The sequence below is a fragment of the Adiantum capillus-veneris genome, chromosome 9 (genome assembly GCF_014529385.1).
Source record: "Adiantum capillus-veneris isolate H3 chromosome 9, ASM1452938v2, whole genome shotgun sequence".
Classification (NCBI taxonomy): domain Eukaryota; kingdom Viridiplantae; phylum Streptophyta; class Polypodiopsida; order Polypodiales; family Pteridaceae; genus Adiantum; species Adiantum capillus-veneris.
The window spans coordinates 6,240,913-6,268,575 of NC_140939.1; the positions used below are offsets into that span (position 1 = coordinate 6,240,913).

At 44.7% G+C, this 27,663-nt stretch overlaps 2 protein-coding genes across 3 annotated transcripts in view; both read left to right on the forward strand.

The window, feature by feature from the left end:
• Window positions 1-27,663, forward strand: part of LOC147450075 (uncharacterized) — a 66,050-nt gene that overhangs the window by 36,532 nt on the left and 1,855 nt on the right. The window lies entirely within an intron of this gene.
• Window positions 17,454-20,355, forward strand: LOC147450076 (uncharacterized). Its single transcript, XM_086520649.1, has 5 exons — window positions 17,454-18,019; window positions 18,114-18,721; window positions 18,823-19,189; window positions 19,370-19,531; window positions 19,675-20,355. Exons 1-5 carry the CDS (start codon window positions 17,456-17,458, stop codon window positions 20,170-20,172), a joined length of 2,199 nt encoding a protein of 732 aa, XP_086376775.1. The 5' UTR covers window positions 17,454-17,455; the 3' UTR covers window positions 20,173-20,355.

Consider the following 27,663-nt stretch of genomic DNA (forward strand, 5'->3'; position numbering starts at 1 on the left):
AGGCGAGACCCCCGTTCTTAGGCTTTCCCAAGGTCAAAAGCCTCTAAAACTCTGCAATGTCTCTATTATATGTTTAGTTATAGTCACTTTATAGTGTTCCATTGCACCTTTGACACTATGAGCCAAAATAGATGGTATGACGATGAGTGTAGAGCCCTATACTCACACCTGCGCATACAGAAATATCTACCGCTACTTTTGAAGATTTCGGCAAAGACCTTTGATACAATGCACGAGACAAGCTTTTCTAGTACCTCCACTTGGTATACCATCAAATATGGCATGGGGCACTTATGCAATATATGAGTAAATATTTGGGCCAGTTCGATGCCTAGGAGGTATATTAAATACCATTGCTAGCACTATTGGTGTTAAGCAAGGATGTACACCCTCTCCCACATTATCTGCATTTGCATTATACATAGATGAGGTAGCCGACTTTAATACATGCGGTGGAGGCAACAGAGTTAACTTCGCGGGTACTCATGTCCATAATGTGTTGTATGCTAATGATATTATATTCGTTTACGAGTCTCCAAGAGGATTCAGGATGGTGAGGTCCGTAGTGTACGTAGTACCAAATGGTTTGAGTTTTAGGTTCGTAAAGTTCGTATGTTTTTTCTAAAAGCATAAAATTTAGAATACTTTAGGAGTTTTATGATATATTCACAAGTATCACTCCTTAAATGGTAAAACTACAAATCAAGGTTGCCATAAACTAAAAAATTTGAGTGCTTGTAAAAAGATTCTTCCTAATAAAGATTCTCTTTAAGGGGGGGGAACAGCCCATCTTTTGGTCCGAATTACTGTGTCGATCTTCTCCTTCAACTCTTTTAGTTGAAAGGTTATCTATTTTCAGCTAGTGATTATTCGTGTGCGCTCCGGTTTGTGACAAGTTCACACGACAATGGACATCTATCCCGATGGTGCCACAGACTAGATCTCATCTAGAGTTGCAAGCTTACAGATGTGCAAACATGTTACTCCACACAGGAGAAGGAATTGTTTGTGGTCATTGATGCCTTGAAGGTTTGGCGCCATTACCTCTTTGGTGCCCGCTTCGTGGTATGGATGGACCACGGTTCTTTGAAATATCTCTGTGATTAGCCCGACCTTCGTGGTCGAAAGTGTCACGTTTGTGACTTAACTACATTACAATACTTACTCATTGATGCAGATACGCGAAGTGCCATGCCAAGGAGAACCCCGGCGCTTGGATGGTCACACCCCTAAGCCCAAGAGACGTGCCAAGACGTGCCTCTTCGCCAAAAGCCACACTCCTTCGACGACTCGTCACACCCCTTTGCTCTACGCGTGCGACTCTTCGCCCAGTGGTTGCAGCTCTTCGCCGAAAGGATATGTCTTTACCATTAAAGTCATGTCTCTTCACCAAGAGATGTGTCTTTTCATTTATGTCTCTTCGTCTCCTATATAAGGAGCCCTTGTATCACACTTTCAATCAATCAATCAAACATACAGTCTTCTGAGTCTTTCTTTGAGTTCAATTCAGTTTCTTAAGTCTTAATCATGAGTGGTGTGCTCTTGAAGGCGGATTTGCATGGCTGTCCAGAAATTACAGCAGCAAAATACTTCAATTTTTAGCACCGAATGATCTTCTTCTTCACCACTTTTACCTCCCACTATTGATGGTTATCAACCTCCTTTTCTAATGCATGAGTACTACATGCTTTTTCAGCCCCCTCTGTGGTACACAGTTTTCATTCCCCTCAACAAGAAGGAACCCCTTTCATTGGTCCGAGCATAGCCTTCCTTTTCATCAACGGTTCATGCTCGAGTATGGACTCTCGCCTCTCATTGTGGAAGCAGCGGGTAGCCGCCTTGGAACAAGACATCTCCTCACTTACAGTGAAATTGGAGGCTCTCCGACGATAATTGCAACAATCTTTTGGTATCAAACAGTTTTCAACGGTTTCTTAACAATCTGTTTCTCACCCTCAGCATGTTTCTTTAGAGACAACCCAACACAAACTCACTTTGCTTGAGCAACAACGTGCTCATATTAACATTCTTTGCAGCATGACTGCTATAACAAGCCTCAACCTCAAAATGATCATTGGCAAAAGTAGCAACATGAAACTTTTAGAAGATCTCCCCTTGAAGAGCATTTAACTATTTCGAAGTGGGCTCACATAATGGCACATATTTTCAACCCTAGTCAAGTACTCGGTCGTGAACGCCGCAACGCTGGACAAGTTCCCCCTTGCGAGCCATGCCATGCTCCTTGTAACAAACTGCTAACGTGTCGACCTATTAAAGAACAAGGCTACGGGCGGAGGGGCCTAAACTCTAAGAAGAAGAAGTAGCAGAAGAAGTGTCACAAAGTGATGACGTGGTTGCCCTAGAGCAGAAACCCTAACCCGAATTTCTATCAGAAACCCTAATTGTTGAAACCCTAATTTTGAAAACCCTAACCCGAAAACTTGCGAACCCTAATTTTTGCCAAAAACTCTAACTGCTAATACCCTAATTTTGGAAACCCTAACCCTAAAACTTGCAAACCCTATTTCTGCTACCAAAAACCCTAAAATTACAAAAACCCTAACCCTAACCCTAAGGGTAGATTTCTGTGTTTTGCGTTGGTTGATGACGTGGCAAGCTTTACGGATTTCCGTGATTTAAGCTGGCAGCTTTTGGCTTTGCTTTTGGACCAGAAGCTTTTGAGTTTTAAATGCTTTTTACTGTAACTGCTTTTAAGGCCAAGGGCCTTTAAATATGAGGCTAGGGCTCATTCTCTGGCATGCTTCTTGGAGAAGGTGCAGAGTCTGGAGTACGGGCTTGTACTTTGATGATGCAATATAAAGAAATACCGAAAGGGGCGTCAAGGTTTGGGGCCAATACTCTCTGGGGTGGTATTCCGCCACTTCGTGTTGCGTGTCGTGTCTCTCTCTCTCTCTCTCTCTCTCTCTTTCAATTCAGTTGTTATTGAAGTGCTAAAAGTCTGTTCAGTCTATTCTTTTATATTGGCACGTGGTGCTCGCCTTGTTACAGTGGTATCAGAGCATCGGTCGTGTGCTTTTTTGAAAGCATACCGGTCCTACAAAAGAGCAGACAGAGCTGTTGGAATTTTAATCGAAGTATCTTCGCTCTTCAACCCGGACTTATTAGCCACTCCCACCCTTACTGCATCGCGCATCGGGCGCGCTCTTGTCTTCACCGCAGTGTCTTACAGGGCATAAGCCAATTAAGATCACTTGCAAGAGAAGGATCCAGATTTGTTTCAAGTCACTATTTCTTTTCTCAGAAGCAGTGCCATGCAGATGTTGATGTCTACAGCTACCAAGCAGCATACTCCAAGTACTCGGCAAGCTTTCAAGAAAATTTTTGCCCGAAGTTGTATGGTTTCTGACATCTTCCTTCGGAGTGCAACTTCTGGCAGAGTGGGGTATCCTGAAATGCTTGCCATGGAAGCCCTAGCAAATTATAACTTGAAATTTCTCGACATCTTTCAGTAGATTTCTCTTCATGAGCAGATGACCTTGGAGATCCAGTGCGATTGCTATCTTGGGACTACCATTGCCGCCAACGAAAACACTTCTGTCCAAGAGCTGATGGACCATGCTGTGCTCGGCTACGACCTTACGGAATGAACCTAACAAAAGCTTCACCTTGCGAGAGCAGGTGCTCGGCCCCCCGACTCGTTCAAGTAAAAAATAAAACCTAACTCTAATTTTTGGTGCAGCTTCCAGGATGGAAAGTCGATTGATTTTTCAAGCTTGATTAATGTCGAGATTGCTTTTTTTAAGTTTCAAATCTGTTTGAGAACTTGTTTGGTGATCCTGTTTGGAATTGTTTGAAATGGGTGCTTGTTTTGAACCTGTTTTGGTGCCGATTTGAATTGTTTGACTCTGGTTTGATATTGGTATGAATGATTGGTAATTTTACTCTCGGGTGGAGAAGTGAGAAATGATGTTTGAGAATGCTTGTTCATACTTATGGCCCGAACCCTTGTAGTTATTTGCGGGGGGAGTATTGAATGATTGAAAAGTGTTGTTTTGACTCATGCCCCGCACCCTTGTGGTTATTTACGAGGGGAGTATTGTTGTTGTTACTCATGGCCCGAACCTGGATGGTTATGCGGGAGGAGTATTAAGAAGTTTGAGCAGTGGCTACTCTCAACACCTCCAAACGACGCAGGCTGTGGTCTGGGGAGCGTTTGGTTGTAAAAGGCCTCTATATCTCATGGCCCGGACCTTTTTAGGTTATTTGCGGGAGGAGTGATGAAGGAGTCGTTGAACAGCTCATGGCCCGGACCTTGATGGTTATTTGCGGGGGGAGTGTTCATCGATGGCTTTATGTTTCTATGTCTTGTAACATGTATATGTGAGTATTTGTGTTGCATTGTGATGTGCCAACTACTGAATATTCTTGATTGGATGAGATTGCCTGGGTATGTAATTTTAGTGCATCAAGACACCGGTGGAAGATCAGTTCGGTCTGGGTGTGATGGCTAATTTTACTACGCCGGAATATCAAGAGTTTCGATTTGGACGAAAGGAGAAGCTAACTCCTTGATCAAAACAACCGAAAGGAGAGAAGCTAACTCCTTGATCGAGAGAGCAAAAAGGAGAAGCTAACTCCTTAATAAAAAGAGCAAACTGGTTGTCGCTCGGAAATTTTTGAGCTAACTTGAGTTGTTTTGCAGATATGCTGTAATCGAGGACGATTACTCTTTCAAGAAGGGGAGATGTAACAAACTGCTGACGTGTCGACCTATTGAAGAACGAAGCTACCGGCCGAGGGGCCTAAACCCTAAGAAGAACAAGTAGCAGAAGAAGTGTCACAAAGTGATGACGTGGTTGCCCGAGAGCAGAAACCCTAACCGTAATTTCTACCAAAAACCCTTACTGTTAGAACCCTAATTTTGGAAACCCTAACCCTAAAACTTGCAAACCCTAATTTCTATCCGAAACCCTAATTTTGGAAACGCTAACCCTAAAACTTGCAAACCCTATTTTGCTACCAGAAACCCTAAAACTGTAGAAACCCTAACCCTAATCCTAAGGGTAGATCTGCGTTTTGCGTTGGTGATCACGTGGTGGCAAGCTGTACGGATTTCCATGATTTACGCTGACAACTTTTGGCTTTTGAGTTTTAAAAGCTTTTTACTGTAACTGCTTTTTAGGCCAAGGGCCTTTAAATATGAGGCTAGGGCTCATTCTTTGGCATGCTTCCTGGAGAAGGTGTAGAGTCTGGAGTACCAGCTTGTACTTTTGATGATGCAATATAAAGAAATATCGAAAGGGGCGCCAAGGTTTGGGGCCAATACTCTCTGGGGTGGTATTCCACCACTCCGTGTTGCGTGTCGTCTCTCTCTCTCTCTCTCTCTCTTTCAGTTCGGTTGTTATTGAAGTGCTAAAAGTCTGTTCAGTTTGTTCTTTTATATTGGAACGTGGTGCCTGCCTTGTGACACTCCTACTCTGGAAGCCTTAATACCCACTGATAAAGCTGAAGATTCAGAAGATTCCCGTTCTTATGTGACAACCAACAAGCACATAAACCCTTCTTTGACCGTGATCCAGGCAAGAAAATTCGGCTCGTCAGTGCCCTTGCAGAATACTGTCTTTGTCTCTAAACAGATACCGGATGCTATGCTGAATGATAATTCTTCAAACTTGAAGACTCAAGTCCTTGCCTATAGCGGTGCAAAGGATGAAGCAGATGCAGATTGTTGCAGCATGACCTCTATCGTTGCAATCGAATCTTTGGACACAACTTGTTCTATTGATAAACCTTTACAGATGGATATACCTTCAAAAACTACTTTGTCTCAGTCTACGACATCCCTCCAGGAGGATTTTACTGTTCCAAACAAACCAATGGAATACCTTACAGATTTCCAACCAGTAGTCATAACTCAACAGAAAACTCAAGTTAGTTTACCAATAATTTCACTCGAAGCAGATATGGATTCAATCTTTTATTGGACAAAGCTCGAAGCTACAAAAGACTTTGACAAGGCACTAATCAAGTTGCAGATGTAATACTCATACTTTTGACAAAGATGAGACAAGTTGCAGATATGATCGGTTTTCAGTTTGGCAAAATAGTTATGGTCAATAATAGTGCCATGACATAGGACTTAATAGAAAGAGCTTTGGACGCAGAAGCAGAACAACAATACATTTCCTTCTCCCGGAGTTTTCTACAACTACCCTGGGTTTTATTTTAAGAGGGAGGGAATGTGACGTTTGTGACTTAACTACATTACAATACTTACTCATTGATGCAGATACGTGAAGTGCCATGCTAAGGAGGACCCCTGCGCTTGGATGGTCACACCCCTTCGCCCAAGAGACGTGCCTCTTCGCCAAAAGCCACACTCCGTCGACGAGTGGTCACACCCCTTTTCAAGGAAGACAAAGTGTGTGCACCCGTTGACCTGGCATACACCGTACTTTGGCCTTGGTGGATCGATATTTTTATTGGCGGCACATAAAGGCTTTTGTTGAAAAGTATTTGCGGGAATGCGTGCAATGTCAACTCAACAAAGTTGAACGTCAAAAACGCGCCTAGTTATTATATCCTTTGCAAATTCCCAGTAGTAGATGGTCAAGTATTTCTATGGATTTTGTAGTTGGATTACCCTAAACTAGCCGTGGGCACGATGCCATTTGGGTCATTTTTGATGGACTCATAAAAAAAGCTCGATTTATTCCGAAAAGAGCCACAAGCTAGCTCAACTTTTTGTGGAACACCTATATAGACTATATGGTTTGCCCGACAAAATTGTTAGTGATTGTGATCCAAAATTCACAGGCAATTTTTGGCAAATGATCTTCCAGACATTGGAGACTCGTTTATGTATGTCATCCTCAGATTATCTTGAAATTGATGGATAGACCGCACACACGAATCTAACTATGGAGGACATGCTACTAGCGTATGTCTCTCGACGACAATCTGATTGGAAAAGCTATCTCCCACATATTGAGTTTGCTTATAAAGCATTCCGCTACTAGCTATAGCCCGTTTATGCTTATGTATTGTTATGAGCCGAAACTACCACTTGCCACTCGGTTCAAAGGGATCAAAATGCGATTGGTAGCAAATTTCAGGATAGGGTCTACACTTAGGTCCGGCCAGTGTGAACATGACCCTTTGGTTATGAAGTCCTATAAATAAGACTTGAGTCTCATTTACGGGACATCTTGTGTGATCACCACGCTTGGACTCTTTGCCCTTGGCAGCTCTGCCGGTACACTCGTTCTGGTGTGGGTATCGTGGTATGGGACATTGGCCCTTGTGGTAAAGGCTAGCCCGCTTGGCTACAGACTCCCAGGCTCGAGGGTGAGCCCACATTGGCTCTATGGCTAGGAGGTGAGCTTAATGTCCGCTCACTACGTGTGTCTAGGTGTGAGTTTTGCTGGTGTGATCTCATGTGTGCAGGATGGATCTGGCGAGGGACTAACACATGGGTTCAAATGTAGCCATTGTAACATTTAATGGCCTAGTAACTTGTGTGTAGCGGAAAATAGCATAAACATAGTGAGCATTTCATTAGCATAGATTCCTAATGAGCATAGCAAGAGTGCTTGGATGGAGAGAGGAACAAAAAGCATAACATCTAGTTAGATAGGCATGAACAATACTTCAAAAGAGAGAAATTAAGCTATTGACAACAGTTGAGGACCGGATTTACATGGAGCCGGTCCTCCCTCCATAAGGCTTTGTATTATAGGTTTCCCCCATCAAGGGAGACATTTTACAATACAATACTTTGTGTTCCTTCAATAACTTGCTGGTGCAATGAAGATGGAAGCTTCAAGCACCATGCACACAGTTATAAAACACAACATCGATTCCCTCACGGTCTCAGACCCAAGACCTCACACACCTTCGAAGATGGTGAGAGCTAGCGGGGTATGAGAGTAGATTGAGAGAAAGGAGGAGTAGTCTTACGAGAAAGAAGTATATCTCCTCACATAATCACTCATAATAGCTTAACATAGCTTAGTAATTAGCATGGTAGAGGAGATGAGCATGCATTGGAGCTTGGCTCTTGGTTGGATTTGCATCACAAAGCCAAGAGTTGTTGGTGTAGGCCTCCCTTCTCACAAGCTTGGAGTAGATGATGAGCTTTCCATTAAAGCTTGAGAAGGAGAAAGAGTCTTCTTTGCTTCACACATGAGATTGTGTGAATGTGTGTGTGATAATACCTTGGCAAAATCAGCTCCCTCTCTCTCTTGGTCGACCCCTCTTGCATTTTACTCATGCTGGCACCCCATTCGACCCTGCAAACCTTAGCCAATGATAATTGAGAAGCATAAGTGATAGCCTTTTGACATGTGTCCCCCTTTCCCCTTTCGTGAGAGCTTTAGGTATTTAATTATTGCAATTAAACTCTCATTGGACCCCTTTGTTTGCTGGCCAATAGGAATCAGGCAAGCCATTGGGCTGTTGAATGCTCATTGGACCCTTTGGGAGACTGTCCAATAGTCTTCTAGAGAGCTTAATTCCTGTTGGTTCTTTTATCAAGTGTTTTAAAATGAATTAAACTAAATATACTCTAGACTAATTCTCATTGGTCCACCTTTATGGCCATCCAATAGTATTTGAATGCACCTTGGGGGCAACTGGGCTAGGGAGCTGACATGTGTCCCCTATTTCCTTTGTGTAAAGGGAGCCTATGAGTGTGTGTCTCTTTCTCATCCCCTACTAAAAGGGCTCGCCCCCTCCCATCTAGGGATTTGCAAAAACTTTTAGGTCTTCCAAAGGCATCCAATTTCCCTAAGGTTTGACCTTTGGACTTTTTATTGAATTTTGGAACCTTAGCATTTTGGAAGTCTTAATGGGCTGAACCTTAGGGTCTTTGAAGCCCATTGATGCACCTTGCTCTTTTGCAGATGGCGCTCTTTTGCAGATGGCCTCCCCTTCGGATCTCTATTGTGGTCGGTCTGCTAGCTTAACCAATATTCTAGCTTTTTCTCCCCTGGTACTTCCCCATATTAAACGATCAGTTTAACATGAGAAAATCATTTAGGGGAATTAGATACTAGGTATGATGACAACTGTTTATACATCAAAAGAGATATGAACAGCAACCCAGTGATTCTTGTATTGTATGTGGATGACATGCTGTTAGTCGAGAAGAACAAGAGCACTCTTGACACTCTCAAAAACCAACTGATTTCAATTTTTGCAATAAAAGATTTGGGTATAACTAAACTTATTTTGGGCATGCGCATAAGGAATGATAGGCAAGAGCATCTGTTGTTTTTGTCTCGAGAAAAATACATTGTAAGGTGCATATGGGCTGCGTTTTTCCTTGCTTAAGATCTGCTGTAAAACGCTGATAATGCTGCTGTAAAACGCTGAACAGGGGAGGCCAAAACATTGCAGATCTGCTGCGTTTTAATGTCTGAATGCTGAAATGAAAACGCTGGTCTAATGAGGTGTTTACTGGCGTTAGTACATGCTGAAATCGCTGCAGATCTGCCAGCAAATCCTAGCGTTAGTGATTCTTGATGGTCCTTCTGCCAATGGGGTAAAACGCTAGGGCAAGGTGGACTTGGGATGGCGATAGCAGGTTCTGGAAAACGCCAAGAGGAAGGTCCTTCTGTCGATGGCTGAAAACGCTGATGGCCGAGGGAAGGTAAGGCTTGGTGAGAGAGGGTGGGGCACCTGTTGCTTGGGGAAGCTTGCTGTGCCTTTGCTCATCTGCCAATTTGTGCTAACTTGGGTTTGCTTATATATTAACTTACCCAATTTACCCTACTGAGTACCCAACAAAAGTCACTTAATAAATTAAGTGAAAAATGTCAAAAATAGGGAAAAATGGGATAAAGTCATTTGAAAAATCCCCAAACTGACTCTGATGGAATTGCTTATGCTTATGCAACCAGAGGATATGCATCTACTCTAAGTGACTGGGCATGCACGGTCTATGAATAGACTCACAAAAGTGCCAGATCACTTCTAATCTAACTTCACTGGACTTGACGGAAACCCTGTTATGGTGTAGCTTGTCCAGGGACACATAGGGTTGGGATGTGTCACGTGACATCCCCTCCTTTTTAAAGTGAGGTACTGGTACCGAGCTGCATGGCTTCCTTGTAGTCTGCCAACAACTCTGGATAATCCTTGAAGAACTTTTCATCTACCCACACAGCTTCATGGGTTCCTCGATCTTTGAACTTCAAAAAATACTGTTGTACTTGTTTCTTCGAACCATGGCGAAACCGATGCAACAAGACTTGCTCCGGCTCCACGACTTGTGCTTCATCGATGATCTCCGGTTCTTCTTCTTCCGAAATGTCCTTTGGAGGTGTTCCTTGAAACACTTTCAACCAAGAAACATGGAAAACGTTGTGCATTGACCATGAGTTAGGCAACTTTAATTTAATTGAAACCTCATTTGTCACAAGGCGGGCACCACGTGCCAATAGAAAAGAACAGACTGAACAAACTTTTAGTACTTCAATAACAACTGGACTGAGAGAGAGAGAGAGAGAGAGAGAGAGAGAGAGAGAGAGAGAGAGAGAGAGAGAGAGAGAGAGAGAGAGAGAGAGAGAGAGAGAGAGAGAGAGACGACACGCGACACGGAGTGGCAGAATTCCACCCCAGAGAGTATTGGCCCCAAACCTTGGCGCCCCTTTGGGTATTTTTTTATATTGCATCATCAAAGTACAAGCCGGTACTCGAGACTCTGCACCTTCGTACTGAAGCATGCCAGAGAATGAGCCCTCGCCTCATATTTAAAGGCCCTTGGCCTAAAAAGCAGTTTACATGAAAAGCTTTCAAAATCAAAAGCTTCTGATCCAAAAAGCAGTTAAAAAAGCTTTCAAACTCAAAAGCTTCTGGTCCAAAAAGCAATGCCAAAAGCTGCAAGCGTAAATCACGGAAATCCGTACAACCTGCCACGTCATCATGCCAGCGCAATTTTCGGAAATCAGCCACGTTGATGCAGTTTTAGGGTTAGGGTTTCCAGAATTAGGGTTTGCAGATTTTAGGGTTAGGGTTTTCAGAATTAGGGTTTGCAGGTTATAGGGTTAGGATTTTCAGAATTAGGGTTTCAGCAGTTAGGGTTTTCAGAATTAGGTTTTCAGAATTAGGGTTTCTGGCAGAAATTAGGGTTAGGGTTTTATGCACTCGGGCAACCACGTCATCACTATGTGACACTTCTTCTGTTGCTTGTTCTTCTTAGGGTTTAGGCCCCTCGGCCGGCATCTGTAAGTTGGCTCCATTCTTTAGGCTTTGACACGTCAGCAGTTTGTTACATCTCCCCTTCTTGAAAGAGAGTAATCGTCCGCAATTACAGCATATCTGCAAAACAACTCAAGTTAGCTCAAAAATTTCCGAGGGACAATCAGTTTGCACTTTTTATTAAGGAGTTAGCTTCTCCTTTCTGCTCTTTTGATCAAGGAGTTAGCTTCTCCTTTCGTCCAGATCGGAACTCTTGATATTCCAGCGTAGTAAAATTAGCCATCACACCTAGACCGTACTGATCTTCCTCGGGTGTCTTGATGCAGTAAAATTACATACCCAGGCAATCTCATCCAATTAGGAATATTCAGTGGTTGGCACATCACAATGCAACACAAATGCTCACATATGCATGTTGCAAGACATAGAAACATAAAGCCGGTGATGAACACTCCTCCCGAATAACCTAACAAGGTCCGGGCCCGGAGATATTCAAGGACTCCCTCATCACTCCTCCCGCATAACCTAAAAAGGCCCGGCCGGGAGATATAGAGGCCTTTTACAACCAAACGCCCACTAGACCGCAGCCTGCGTCGTTTGGAGGTGCTAAGAGTAACCACTGCTCAGACTTCTTAATACTCCTCCCGCATAACCATCCAGGTCCGGGCCGGGAGTCACAACAACAATTATTCTACAAGCATACAACCAAACGCTCCCCAGGCATCAGCCTGCGTTGTTCCGAGGTTCAAACGATACCAAAACAGTATTTCTTACTTCTCCACCCGGGAGTAAAATCACCAATCATTGAAACCAGTATCAAACCAGAGTCAAACAATTCAAATCGGCACCAAAACAGGTTCAAAACAGATACCATCCATTTCAAACAAATTCCAAACAAAATCACCAAACAAGCTCAAACAGAACTCAAACTTGAAAAGCAATCTCGACATTAGTCGAGCTCGAAAAGTCGACTGACTTTCCATCCTGAAACCTGCACCAAAAATTAGGGTTAGGTTTCTTCCATAAGGTCGTAGCCGAGCAGAGCATGGTCCATCAGCTCTTGGACAATCAGTGTTTCTTTGGCGGCGATGGTAGTCCCAAGATAGCAATCGCACTCGGTCTCCAAGTTCATCTGCCTGTGAAGAGACATCTTCTGGGAGATGTGGAGAAACTTCAAGTTATAATCTGCTAGGGTTTCCATGGCAAGCATTTCAGAATACCCCACTCTGCCAGAAGGTGCTCTCCGAAGAAAGATGTTAGAAACCATATAACTTCGGACAATTTTTTTTTTTTTCTTGAAAGCTTGGCAAGTTCTTGGAGTATGTTGCTTGGTAGCTGTAGACATGAACATCTGCATGGCACTACTTGTGAGAAAAACAGTGACTTGAAACAGATCTGGATCCTTCTCTTGCAAGTGATCTTTATTGGCTTTTTCCCTGTAAGACATGAGCTGTGAAGACGGGAGCGCGCCCGATGCGCGATGAAGTAAGGGTGGGAGTGGCTAATACCTCGAATCAAATTACAGTAGCTCTGTCTGCTCTTTTGTAGGACCGATATGCTTTTAGCAAAGCACACACCTGATGCTCTGATACCACTGTCACAAGGTGGGCACCACGTGCCAATAGAAAAGAACAGACTGAAAAAACTTTTAGCACTTCAATAACAACTGAACTAAGAGAGAGAGAGAGAGAGAGAGAGAGAGAGAGAGAGAGATGCCACGCGACAACCTTGGCGCCCCTTTCGGTATTTCTTTATATTGCATCATCAAAGTACAAGCCGGTACTCGAGACTCTGCACCTTCGTACTGAAGCATGCCAGAGAATGAGCCCTAGCCTTATATTTAAAGGCCCTTTGCCTAAAAAGCAGTTTACATGAAAAGCTTTCAAAATCAAAAGCTTCTGATCCAAAAAGCAATTAAAAAAGCTTTCAAACTCAAAAGCTTCTGGTCCAAAAAGCAATGCCAAAAGCTGCAAGCGTAAATGACGGAAATCCGTACAACCTGCCACGTCATCATGCCAGCGCAATTTTCGGAAATCAGCCACGTTGTTGCAGTTTTAGGGTTAGGGTTTCCAGAATTAGGGTTTGCAGGTTTTAGGGTTAGGGTTTTCAGAATTAGGGTTTGCAGGTTATAGGAATAGGATTTTCAGAATTAGGTTTTCAGAATTAGGGTTTCAGCAATTAGGGTTTCTGGCAGAAATTAGGGTTAGGGTTTTATGCACTCGGGCAACCACGTCATCACTATGTGACACTTCTTCTGTTGCTTGTTCTTCTTAGGGTTTAGGCCCCTCGGCCGGCATCTGTAAGGTGGCTCCATTCTTTAGGCTTTGACACGTCAGCAGTTTGTTACATCATTAATGTTTTTGATGACTTGAAATGGACCATACATACGGAAAGATAACTTAGGACATTTCTTGCGAACTTGCTTAAGACGCTGTTTCATAATTCGTAGATACACCCAATCTCCTTCCTTGATCGAGGCCTCCTGACGATGCTTGTTAGCCTGTCGAGAATAAGATTCCTGAGCCTTGCTTAACCGAAGCTTCGCACTCTCAGAAATTTTATCCAATGACTGACTCTTAGTATTGGCATCAGGCATTTGACTGACCGATCGAGTCAACAGTGATTGGAATCGGCGGCCAAAAGCTGCCTCATACGGAGCTCGACCAATAGTAGAAGAGAAGGAACCATTGAGAATAGCGTGAACCAATGGGAGATAGAGCTCCCATTGCGACTGTTGATCATGAACATAAGACTTCAACACATCAAAAGCCAACTGATTATAAATTTTCGTTTGACCATCTGACTGTGGATGAAGAGCGGATGAAAAATTCAACTTTGTGCCAAAATTTTCAAAAAGTGCACGCCAAGAGTTGGACGTAAACTTAACATCCCTATCTGAAACAATGGACTTTGGCAAACCACAAAGGGGGTACCAATGCTTTATGAACAATCGTGCAACATCTTGTGCAGTAACTGTGGCCTTACAAGGAATCAACATGCAGAATTTGCTGAAATGATCAACAATAGTTAAACATTGAGTGCTCCTTGAATGCTGACTTGGTGGTAAGTTAGTCACAAAATCCATAGAGATATCTTGAAAGGTCCCACGGGAATAGGCAGCGAAGTAAGAGGCCTTGCTGCTTACCCCGAGGAGCTTTTACTTTTTGACATATAGTGCAATGTGTGACATATCTAAACACATCTTTATGCATTTTAGGCCAATAGAAAAATCGTTCAATCTTTTCGAATGTGGTGTTCATACCCCTGTGTCCACCCGTGAGAGAGTCATGCGCATCATGCAATATGGCTGGCCTGAGAGAGGGCAACACACATAGACGCTGATGAAAAAATAACAATCCATCACGAATGAGATAGTTGCTAGGCCCTTGGGAAGCAAGAGCCTGCAACCAATACTTACCAAACTCCGAATCTGCATATTGGTTCTTCATGCTATCAGAAGACTCACTCTGTATAGAAAATGTGGTTCTTGACTCAAGAGCCAAAATCTGTCCTTTGCGACTCAACGCATCTGCAACAGGGTTAGCTTTCCCAAGTACATACTCAATCAAACCGCCAAATTGCTCGAAAAATTGTGATCACCGTGCTTGGCGATCACTCCAATGTGCACTAGGCATAGACTGTAGCCACTTGAGGGCTTGATGATCTGTGCGCACTGTAAACTCTCTACCATACAAAAAATGCTTCCAATGCTTAAGAGAGTGAATGACAGACAAAAGTTCTTTATCATAAACTGAATAATTCTTTTCCGCACTATTGAGCTTCCGGCTAAGGAAAGCTACTGAGCGACCATGCTGCTGGAGCACAGCGCCTATGGCGACATTGCTCGCATCCGACCATACCTCAAAGGGGTCATGCCAAGAGGCAAGGATAAGACACGGTGCTTCTGTCACCGCAACCTTGAGAGCTGCGAAAGCCTCAATGGCTGCCTCGGGAAAGTCTACGCGCTGACGGCGAGTCTTTACCCCTTTGAAAACATCAGTCATAGGTGCAGCAATGCGTGCAAAATTCTCTATGTGCGAACTATATGCTTGACATTAACCAAGAAAAGAACGCACATCATATGTAGTTTTGGGCAAATCCCAATTACGCACCTGTTCCACCTTCGCGGGGTCTAGCTTGACGCCTTCTGCAGAAATGATATAACCCAAATAAGTGACTTCAGTAAGAAAAAATTCAGACTTCTTAGTTGCAATGTACAATTGACACTCATCCAAATGAGTTAGTACCCTTTCAACATCTCTTTCATGTTGTTCCCACGATGCAGAAAAAATGAGAATATCATCTAAAAAGATGAATACACATACACCTACCATGTCGCCGAAACGACCTACCATGAGACGATTGAATGTACCCACGGCTCCTGTCAATTGAAAAGGCATAATAATATACTCCCATTGCCCTCGCTTGGTGTGAAAAGCGGTCTTGAAAATGTCGCCTTTGAATATCCGTACCTGATGGTATGCACTTTTGAGATCGACCTTGCTGAAAACCTTTGCCCCATTGAGCCTATCGAGGATATACTCAATGCGAGGCATCAGAAACTTGTTCTTGACGGTCATCTTGTTTAATGCCCTGTAATCAACACACAAACGAGACGAACCATCCTTCTTGCGAACGAACAAAATAGGGGCAGCAATCACTAGGACGTATGAATCCTCTGGCCACCAACTCCGTGAGTTGTCGCTCTAGCGCTTCCTCCTGTGACTTGTTCAAACGGTAGGGAGTCTTACTGACAGGCTGCACTCCCTCCATAAGCTCGATGCGATGGTCCTCCGGCCGCTCCGGTGGGAGACGAGGTGGAAGATCATCCTGCAAAAAGAGATGTTTAAATTTCGTAAACAACTCCGAATACTTACCTGGACCTTGAATGCTCTGGGAAACTGGGGCAGCATAAATGAATGCCGCTTGTGCTCCTCGTCGTAATTCACGCTTTACCTGTACATGCGAGATGAGAGGCAAAGAATGCAAACCCTCTTCAGCACGAATGATGAGGGGGGAATCAGATTTGGCATGTAGAATGAGAGTGTTAGCTTCAAAATCAATGAGAGTGTTGAGTTCACGAAACCATTTAATGCCTAGGATCATATCACATCCTGAGAGAGGAGACACAAGAAATTTCCTACGAAAAGAAGCTTGTTGAACGGTAAACATCACATCAAGGCACTCCTTCGTGATGAGAGAGTCCATACCAGGAGCGAAGCTAGAAATTTCCAGAGGAGATTTCTGACTAACCTCCAGGGTTGTCCACGTCCGTCGAACGGAACGTCCCGTCCGTTCCGTCCGGGTTCTGTCCGATAAAAAAAAAGTGATCGTTGGCGGACTTTTTTGACTGTTTTTACAGCCGTTTTGTAGCGCCACATGCTGGCAGTTTTTGAACGTTAAAAATTGAACGTTGGGGGCCTTGGAGCCCTTGGGGCATCATAAGCCAATGTGCCATCCCACCCCCCCCACCCCCCCCCCCCCCCCCTCAACATCCACACACACACACACACGCACACACACAAAGCCACATGGGCTATGGCCATGGCACATGGAATTTGAATTTTGAAGCATGCTCTCTCTTTAACCCTCTTCTCCCTCTCTCCTCAAAACCTATATAAGGTTGCCCACCCTCTCTTCTTCTCCATATATCCCTCAAGCTCTCTCATTCATCTCCTTCCCTACTCAAGCTCCCTCAAGCTCTCTCCATTCATCAAGGGCCAAGGCTTCAAGCTTTGGCACTCCATCAAGGCTTCAAGCTTTGGCACTCCATCAAGTCTTCAAGCTCTCCATTACTCCTTCAAGCTCCCTTCATCTCCTTCAAGCTCTCCATTGTTCCTTCAAGGCTCATGCTTTCTTTATCTCCTTCAAGCTCTCCATTAATCCTTAAGCTCTCTTCATCTCCATCCATCTCCTTCAAGCTCTCCATTACTCTAAAGTTCTCTCATCACTCCCCATCCCTCAAGCTCTCCATAATGCCGCCCGCTCTTCATGAAGCCTTCAACAAGCATTGCCGCTACTTTGAAAGGGTGAAGAACAAGCAAAATGTTTGCAAATGGTATTGCAAATATTGCCCGAAGACCATGACCTCAAGCTCCACCCGCCTTATCATCCACTTGACCAAGGTGGGAGGGGAAGCGGGTCCTTGTCCGAATATCCCCGACGACATTTTCCAAGAGTGCAAAGCAAAGTATCTCCCCTTGAAGACGCGCAAGGCGGTTGCAAAGGCATCGGAGGAGGTGGTTCCGCCCGACCATGATCTCTCCGATTCGGGGAGGATGCTTCTCCATCAATGTCCGTTGCATCCGGCGGCGCTACCATGGCCTCCACCGAGGGTGGTAGCGTCTCAAAGAAGAGCAAAAGAAGTCATGGTGGGCGGCCTCCAAAGCAAGCTACTCTTGCACAAACGGTGGGTGGAACTTCCGGTCCTTTGTCTTTCCTCAAAGAGAGGCAACGACAAGCGGAGATAGAGATTGCACGCACCATCATTGAGTGCAATCTCTCTTTTCATATTCTTCGCACGGATCGTTGGAAACGCATGGTGAAGGCTATTGCCGCGGTTGGTCCATGTGAAGGGTGGACGGGAGTGTCATACCATGACATGCGCACCAAAAAGCTTGATGAAGAGAGGGCACGAATCGACAAGTCTCTTGACCCCGTGCGTGCCGGATGGGTAAAGTATGGTTGCTCTATTCTCACCGATGGATGGAGTGACCGCAAGAAGAGGGGAATCATTAATATCCTTGTCTCATGCCCTCTTGGCACCTACTTCTTGCGAGCGGTTGATGCGGGAGCAAGGGGGAAAAAGGTCACGGGTGCCTTCATTTACCGCCACATTCGTCAAGCCATAAAAGAGGTAAAATTTTTGATTCCACTCTCAAGTATCTACTATTTTCAATTTTGTCTTTTGCCTTGGCTCTTCTCACTTTCCCTTCTTTCTCCATATGTAGATCGGTCCAAGCAACGTCATTCAAGTAATCACTGACAATGCCTCCAATTGTGCTTCCATGGCCAAAAAGCTAGAGGCGGAGTATCCACACATAGTATGGACTCCATGTGCATCACATTGCATTGACCTCCTCTTGGAGGACATTGGCGACCTACCTTGGGTAAAGGACATTCTATCCCAAGCCCTCTCCATCGTCAACTTCATCAACAAAAAGGTGAGAGTACTTGCGATATATCGCACTTACTCCGGCTTGGAGTTGAAGAAGCCTTCCGCAACACGCTTTGCCGCTATGTGGCTCCTCCTTGAGCGCCTCTATGATGTGCAAACCAACTTGCAAAAGACAATGGTCTCGGATGAGTTCAAAGCATGGATTGAAGAAGAGACCCAATCATCCCAACAAGATGCAAAGGCCATCCAACGGCTTTGCTTGAAGGAGGAGTTTTGGCAAGAGGTCAAAGGTCTTGTCATGGTGGTATTGCCATTGTATAAGGTGCTTCGGATGACCGACATGGAAGGGTCTACCATAGGTCTCCTTTACCACTTCATGGAGGAGGCTTACAAGGAGATTGAGAGATCCACCATTCTTGATGGAGCACCCGATGGTTCACGGTAAACATATCACCTTATGATTTATGTACATTGTAAGTTGTCTTTTTCTATCTACGGTTCTACCCTTCCATGCTTGACTATCTTTCTCTCTCTCTTTGTAGTGATGTGTTGGAGGACTCTCCAAAGAGAGATGACATTCTCTTCCTTGTTAAAAAGCGGTGGGATTGGATGAGGCGACCAATCCATGGCTTTGCCGCCCTCTTGCATCCGGCTTTCAAAAAGCCATCAATCTTTGCGGATCAAGCACTTCAAGAGGAGCGCGACAAGTACCTTCCAAAGATACTCAATGAAGAACACCATGGAGAGTTTCTCCAAGAGCTCATCAACTATGGAGACCAAAGAGGCACAGCATTCGCTTCCTCGGTGTGTTGGAGGAGGGATTCGTTAGTGAAGCCTCTTTTTTGGTGGGAATGTTTTGGCTATCAATTGCCTCACCTTCAAAGGGTGGCATTGAGGGTTCTTGGACAGGTATATCATATATATTAATAATTATACATAATACCATACCATAAATTATAAATTTATAATCTCAATCATGTCATCATTTGACATTCATCATTCATGTGACATGTCACATAAGTCACCTCTCAATTGAAAATTCCCACAATTCAAATCTCATGCCTCTCTTCTATCATCTATGTGCTCTAGGATTGCTCATTGGGTGCATGTGAGCGGAATTGGTCGGCGTATTCTCTTATACACACCAAGATCCGCAACAAGCTTTCTACGAAGCAATTGGAGCGGCTTATCTATTGTCGCTCCAATTTACGCATGTTGAGGTTCATGCACGAGATGCCAATGGCTAGGCAGGTAATTGAGTTGGCTACATCATACTCTTTATTTATGCTTTCACATGTATGATGTAATATGTATGATGTATCATGTGCTCATATTTTTGGCATACCAAATTGCTAACTCCATTAATCTTCTTGCATGTTGTAAATGACAAATAGGTGAATGTAGATGAATGCAAGCTCTCCATTGAAACTCTTAAGAGTCTCAACAAAGATCGCGATCCAGAGGAGGAGCAAATATTTCGAGACCTCTACTTGGAGTTGGAGGAGATTGATCGCCGTGTCTCTCGCACACGGTCCCGCAAGAAGGTGGTTGTGCGAGCTTTGGCAACTACAGGTAGAGGAGCTTCCACTTCGGTTGCTCATGGGAGTGGAAGAGCGTCGGCACGGACACCTAGGACCTATGTGCGGCGAGGCTCGGGTAGCGGATCTACTATGGCGGACACCACTTTGGAGAATGTGTCCATTTCTAAACTTGCGGATCCTAGAGAGCCAGAGTTTGATGATGAGGGCAACATCCTTAGTGAGGGAGATTATGGTCTTGCATCTAGTGCATCTGATGCAAGTAGTGATGAGGATGATGCAGCTACCTCTAGCTCAAGCTCTAGCTCAAGCTCGGACCACAACTCCGGTGATGAGAGCGATATGAGCACTTAGAACTCTCTCTTTATGCTTTAAAGTTTGTACCCATGGGCCATGAGACTATGAGTTGTGTCACTACTTTTTTGTACTACTTTTTGTCACTTGTATCTCTCGAGCCTCGACTCTCTACTTATGTAATGAATTATGAAATCAAATGCAATCATGATCATCTTTTTTCGAACATTGCCGTTTCCAATGTCCATGGCCAAATCTTTAATGTTCTTACTTGTAAGACATCTCCTTTGAGTTGTATGTACTAATATATGATTTATTTTTTTGCATCGTACGTTACGTCAACGTACGTCTAATTTTTTTTAGTTCGATTAGTACCGCACGTCTTCGTACGTGTAACCATCGTACGTGACCGTACGTGTCAACTATGCTAACCTCTAGGCGGGCTCTCTCAACAAGAGGGGGACTAATCACATCATGCATACTGCCTGGATCAAACAATATGATAAAACGCTGTCCTTTTACATGACCAGAACACTTCAAGAGAGATTCATCAATGTGTGTGTCAGAGTCAGGAGAAGATGCAGGTTGTGTTGTGAGAGAGTTTGTGGTAGTTGTGGGTGCCTTTGGTTCTTTAGGTGGGACTGTCTTGGGACAAGCCTTAATGTGACCCTTGACATGACATTGAAAATATCTACCTTCTTTAGTATAAAGCACTTGTTCTTTAGCCGTGATGTATCCTCCTATAATTCCTTGAGAAGCTTTTTCATCAGGGGTTAGCTTAGGTTTTGCAGGTGCTTTAGCTTTACCCTTAGATTCATTGTTAGAGTTCTTTTTCGAGGAATTAGAGGAAGAAGAGTTAGAAGAATTACCATTCTTACCATTCTTACCGTTCTTACCATTCTGTGTGTTCCGAGAGTTCTGCGAGGTTCCTTGAGAAGTCTTGTTTTTGCTTTCCTTTGTTGTGCTTCATCTCGTAGGCGAGAGCGATTGCTACCGCTTTGTTGAGATCGGGTGGATCGAGTACTTCGACATCATACTTGATAGACTCGTCCAATCCGTAAAGAAATGCCTCCTTGCGCTTCTTATCCGATTTGCGTAATTGAGTGCCGAGCTGCAAAACTCGATTAGAGAAAGACATAACTGGCATACCGTTTTGCTTGAGAGCTCGCCAATCGTCCTTTAGTCATGCAAGGTACTGAGGTGGCATAAACCGCGCCTTGAGCTTGTCTTGGAAATCAGCCCAACTAAAAGAGGGGGGCGTGAGATCGTCTGCTGCCTCTAGGTGCGCGGCTAGTTGTGCCTCTTGCCAAGCCTCATACCAATTTATGGCATCACTGGCAAGGTACATAGCAGTCGTCAAAACTTTGCTATTGCCTGTTTTCTTACTAGTCGCAAAATAAGCATTAAATTGATGCAACCAAGAATGAATAACAGTAGCATCCATCTTACCGTCATACTTACTGAAAGTCAACTTCTCTGTGACTGGATTGAGTGAATCCGCATCGTGGCTTGTGCCACTTGACAAACTCCCACGATCTTTGGGTGATTCGGTCTTCGAGGCTAGGACTTGGGAAATAAATTCTTGATTACGAATCTCCCTTTGAGCTTCTCGCTCGGCGTCCCTTTCTGCTTTGCGTTCTTTTCGTTCAGCGCGCTCGCGTTCGAGAGCAAGTCGCTGTTCTTCTTGTTTTGCGGCAAGAGCAATGCGTTGACGTTCCTGAGCAAGGCGCTCACGTTCTTGAGCAAGTCGATTTTCTTCTTGTTTTGTAGCAAGTTTGCCGTTTCTTTCATCGCGCTTGCGGTCCTTGGCTTCTTGTGCATGGTCCTTTGTTGCTTGTTCTTCTGCTTTGCTTGCGAGCTGTGCCAAGGCAACTCGATTCGTTTCTTGTTGTTGTGCCATCATGTCCAACATTGACTTGACCATCATCTCCATAGGGGTGAGGACAACTCGTGGCGTAGATGGCGAAGGGGGAGGGTTGGAAAAATCTGCTGGTGGGGAGAATCCATCGTCGCCTCTCTCATGCTCATCACCTGAATGCGAAGTATCCATGCCGCTCCGGGTGACGACCATGCACTAGGATCTTTGGTTCTTAAGTTCACGAGGAACTTGGTTCTTGAGGGTCTTGAGGTTCTTGAGGTTTTCTTTCGCTTGCAAATCGCGTTGGAGAAGGATCTTATCTTCACCCGAGTTCTACCCTTTTCTGCGGGCGCACCCCTTGGCGCCCTTGCGCTCACACCAAGGTTGCTTTTTCCCACCTCACGTCGATTGGCCGGCCGCTAAGTGCACGGTCCGCTCTCAATGAGTGAAAAGAGACACAAGGGGAGGTTGGACAAGCCCTTCTTTCTTGGGATTCCCGTCACTCTTCAACAAAACACGATTAGGAATCGCCACGCCCAAGTAAACTTGGGTTCGTGCGATCGCAACAAGCAAAAAAAATTCTTGTGGTTCTTTCCTTGAGTAATGCAGAACACTTCCAAAGCTTTGATACCAATGTAAGGTGCATATGGGCTGCGTTTTTCCTTGCTTAAGATCTGCTGTAAAACGCTGATAATGCTGCTGCAAAACGCTGAACAGGGGAGGCCAAAGCACTGCAGATCTGCTGCGTTTTAATGGCTGAATGCTGAAATGAAAACCCTGGTCTAATGAGGTGTTTATTGGCGTTAGTACATGCTGAAATCGCTGCAGATCTGCCAGCAAATCCTAGCATTAGTGATTCTTGATGGTGCTGCTGCCAATGGGGTAAAACGCCAGGTCAAGGTGGACTTGGGATGGCGATAGCAGGTTCTGGAAAACGCCAAGAGGAAGGTCCTTCTGGCGATGGCTGAAAACGCTGATGGCTGAGGGAAAGGGAGTCTTGGTGAGAGAGGGTGGGGCACCTGTTGCTTGGGGAAGCTTGCTGTGCCTTTGCTCATCTGCCAATTTGTGCTAACTTGGGTTTGCTTATTATTAACTTACCCAATTTGCCCTACTAAGTACCCAACAAAAGTCACTTAATAAATTAAGTGAAAAATGTCAAAAATAGGATAAAGTCATCTGAAAAATCCCCAAACTGACTCTGAGGAATCTGATGGAATTGCTTATGCTTATGCAACCAGAGGATATGCATCTACTCTTAAGTGATTGGGAATGCACGGTCTACGAATAGAGTCACAAAAGTGCCAGATCACTTCTAATCTAACTTGACTGGACTTGACGGAAACCCTGTTATGGTGTAGCTTGTCCAGGGACACATAGGGTTGGGATGTGTCACGTGACGTACATTGAAAAAGTACTTGAAAGGTTTAATATGGTTGATGCTAAGCCTTTGAGCGTGCCATTGCAACCACATGTAAATTTGAGTGTAAGTGAATGCCCGAAAATTGATGATGCAACCAATGCTATGAGGGGAGTACCTTATGCTTCAGCGTGCGGCTCTCTCATGTATGCTATGGTTGCCACTAGACCTGACATTGCTTACTCAGTGGGAGTACTAAGCAAGTTTATGTCTAATTGTGGCAGAGCACCTTGAGATGCTATAAAGACCATAATGAGGTACTCGAAAGGGACCAAAAGCAAATGCCTATGTTATGGAAAAGTTTCATTAAAACTGTAAGGATATTGTGATTTTGACATGGCAGGTGATTTTAATACCCGCAAATCAACTCGTGGGTGGTGTCATTTCATGGGGCTCTAGACTTCAGAGGATAGTTGCACTCTCTACTATTAAAGCTGAATATATTTCAGTCATCGTTGAAGCTTCCGAAGAAGCCATATGGTTAGCCCGCCTAGTTAGTGAGCTTGGATTGCCTGATCACAAGCTTGTGCTTGGTTGTGATAGATAGAGTGCAGTCTGTTTGGCTAAAAATGCCATGTTTCACACGTGTACCAAACATATTGATGTGCGGTACCATTTTCATACTATGACAAATTTTAGTTGGGATCCATAAGAGATGAGATAGGTTTGTGCTCAATCATATCAAATCCCTCAACAACTTTTTGACATAGCGCTTTTGAGAGTGGGGTGGTTACATGTGTTTGTTTACCTCAGTTTTATGTGCGTTTAGTACGACATTGAAGTACTAAAAAAAGATTATTACGTACATTCATGCTATATGTGTTCAAAAAATAAATCTTATGATTTTAAGACTAGGTATGAGTGCCTAGAGTAGAGAGAATGGGAGAGTATTGAATGCATTAGGTATTATGGGAATGAGAGAGTGAAGTGAGAGAGCATGTGCCATGAGTTATGGTCCATGGGTGATGGCTCGAGCCTCATAGGATGTACCATCATGAAAGAGCATAAGAGAGTGATAGGGGGGGAAATGAAATGATATATTAACGTCTACAAAGGCTCTGTTGTGGTAGTAGCTCCTCTGGGTGTCCATTGTTTGCTCTAAAGAAGTCTGTGATCTGCCTCTGAGACTGGCTAGCCTCTCCTCTCATCAAGCTCTCTCTATGTCTACACAGCCCCAACAAAAACAAACTCTGGCATCTTTGGTCCTCGTACCCCATGACTGTGGAGAGTGGTTCAAAGCCCTCTCTGAACAAGCAGTGATAGTGACCTTGTATCTCATAATAGACTGGGCAGTAGTATGTGTAGTGCAACCTTGTCTTAAGCTCCTCTGGTGGTACTCCGCAGTATCTCCCAGTCTCGACCTGTAGCTTGTGTGAAGATGTGCATATTTGGCCAATAGCACATCGTATCCCATTAGACAGGTGGGTATCCATGTATCTCGGTGTCGTCACAAAATCGTCCTCCGTAAGCTGGAGAAGATGCTCTCTGTAGAAGGCCATCTTCGTGCCCGTATCCTATGTTGGCTGTATCCATGTTTTCTTGGTGTCTAGCTGAGTCAAGTATTGGCGGATGAGCCTGGTGATCTCGGACTGTGTAAGAGTCAGAGAGGGTGCATCCTTTGAGTATTGGCAGGGGGGCAATCTATCTATGCTGAACCCATGCGCCTGAAACCATGATGTCATCTCCCCATACAAGCATGTTATATCTCCCTACGTGGCTAACTATCGAGAGGACTCAAGTGCAAGGAGGGCATATCTGTCCTTGGGAAGTTTCCACATGCGGTGTATGAAGGAGACTAATCTGGTGAGCACGTCAACCACAAGTGGGGGGCAGCTAGCTCTGCTCGGATAATGTTATATCTCCCTACGTGGCTAACTATCGAGAGGACTCAAGTGCAAGGAGGGCATATCTGTCCTTGGGAAGTTTCCACATGCGGTGTATGAAGGAGACTAATCTGGTGAGCACGTCAACCACTAGTGGGGGGCAGCTAGCTCTGCTCGGATAATGTCAAGTGGTATTGAAGCCTTGGCTCTAATGAGCCGCGAGTCCATAGATACCAGAGGCTTCTCCATGTCCCTCCATCCATCAGTGCGACCCGACCTCCCGTGATGATCCAATGAAGGTCCCCATATCTCAGCTCCATAGAGCAATGCAGAAGCCATGAGAGTGTCAAAGAGCAGAGCTTTGTCTGAGGCTCCTGAAACTGAATCTGTGAATACATCCTCTCCAATCTACCCAATGCTTCATGGGCTTTGGTCAGTCTAGTCTATGCTGCTCTCCTCAATGAAAATGCTGGTCCACTAAAGACCACTTCAAGATAAGTGTAAGGATCTGTATACTCCACTGTCTCTTGGCCGTATGTGAATGCGGGTGCTGACCTCGTGATCCACTGTGGGGTGGTATTAAACACCATGACCTTGGTTTTACCAAGGATGACAGACAAACCACTTTCATGGGCAAACCTATGCAAAGCATCCAAGTGACTTTGCATCCCCTCCGGAGAGTTGGAGATCAACACAATATCATCAGCATATACAATAGTGGAATCCATGTCCCTGCCAGCTTTGCACCTCTATCACCATCTCTCTCAATATAGTGAGAAACTCATCCATACATACCAAATAGAGTAGGAGAGAGCGAGGCAGCCCTGCTTCACCCCAATAATGGAGTAAACCATTGTAGATTGACCCTCTGAGGTGCGTACATGCCCTGCTACTGACCTGTATAATGCCATGATCCCCCAAATGAGCTCTGTCGGTACTTCCATCTCCTGTAGTCTGCGCTTCAATCTAGCTTTGGGTACTGTGTCAAATGCTTTGCGGAAGTCTACAAACCTACAATAGATCCGTTGCCCATGTGATTTGCCCGCCTCAATAATGGCTTTGAGTGTCAGGATATGGTCAAAAGTAGAAAAACCTCTCTTGAACCCTGCCTGCCCAGCTACGCATATTCCCTCCTCCTCTGTGCCCATCTACTCAGCTGCTGCTCAAGAATGGATACATACAATTGTGCCAAGGTGACGTGTGTCCAATCATGATAGTGCTATAATTCCCAAGCTCCATAGGGTCTCCCGACTTGAAGATAGGTACAATAGTAGATAGGCTCCAAGTATGAGGCAGGCCCTTACACATGGCATGATTGTGCTAATTCTTTCTATCTTTTGGGTGCGTATGCCCTATCAACTACCTCATTTTTGTGCTAATTTTTCCGATTTAGTGCTAGGTTTCATTATGGTCGAGTTTTCCCTTCGATTTCCAGAGTCATGACAAAAACTCAGTACGTTGAACTTTGTGTTGATGTATGCTCGTATGTGCGTGCATGTGGTGTGTTGTGTTTGGGAGCATATGTGATCACCTAGTTCTCCACCCACTATTTGGCACTGAGGACGTTAGTGGGAATGTCGTGGTATTTAGTCAATACTATGCATGATGAAGCTGATGGTTATATTGTCTTGTGGGTGACTACCATGGGTCTATACCTTGCACTTTCCTTTTAAGGGTGAATTTGGGCTTATCCTGGATTCATCTAGGTATATATAACTGCTAGAAGCTCTGCTAGTAGATCTCTGACATGCATGAAATGCTCAGCCACTAAGCCATCATGATCATATGCTCTCCTAGTCCTCATCCTGTCAATGGCCTTCTTCACCATCTCAGCGGTGCAAAAAGCACGTGTGTGGGCATGGATCGGGGGGGGTTGGGAAGGGGCGATTGTCCAGGAACTGTGTACAAAGAAGATGCATACTGGCCCAGGCCTCTGTAGAGGTAAGGGCGGGGGGGGGGGGGGGGGGGGGGGGGGGTTGTGCTCATGAAAGAGCCGCCGTGCCCCACGCGAGTCCTGACTCAAGAATAGCTGGTATAGATCTTGCTCCAGTAGAGAGAGAGAGAGAGTTTGTACTATGTAGCCTTGTAGACTTGAGAGCTTGAGAGTCAAGACTCGAGAGGGTAGGGCTTGAGGCTTGGCCTTGAAAGCTTGTGTGCATTGTGAAGGTAAGGGCTTGGGGGAGGGGCATTCTATAAGGGGGAGGCTAACAAGATAGAAAAACTAAAATCTGAAATTCTGGCCATTCCGGGCCTTCCAATCCGGTATCACCTACTTGTCCGGAACGGCTGGCCTTTCCGAGACGTTCCAGAGATTTCCACATGCCTCAAAACAACACCCTGCCCCCCCCCCCCCCCCCCCCCCCCCCCCCCCCCCCCTCCAAAAAAAAAAAAAAAAAAAAAAGGGACCAAAAATAGGCGTTTCTTGATAACACGTGTGCATTGTGCGTGTGTGC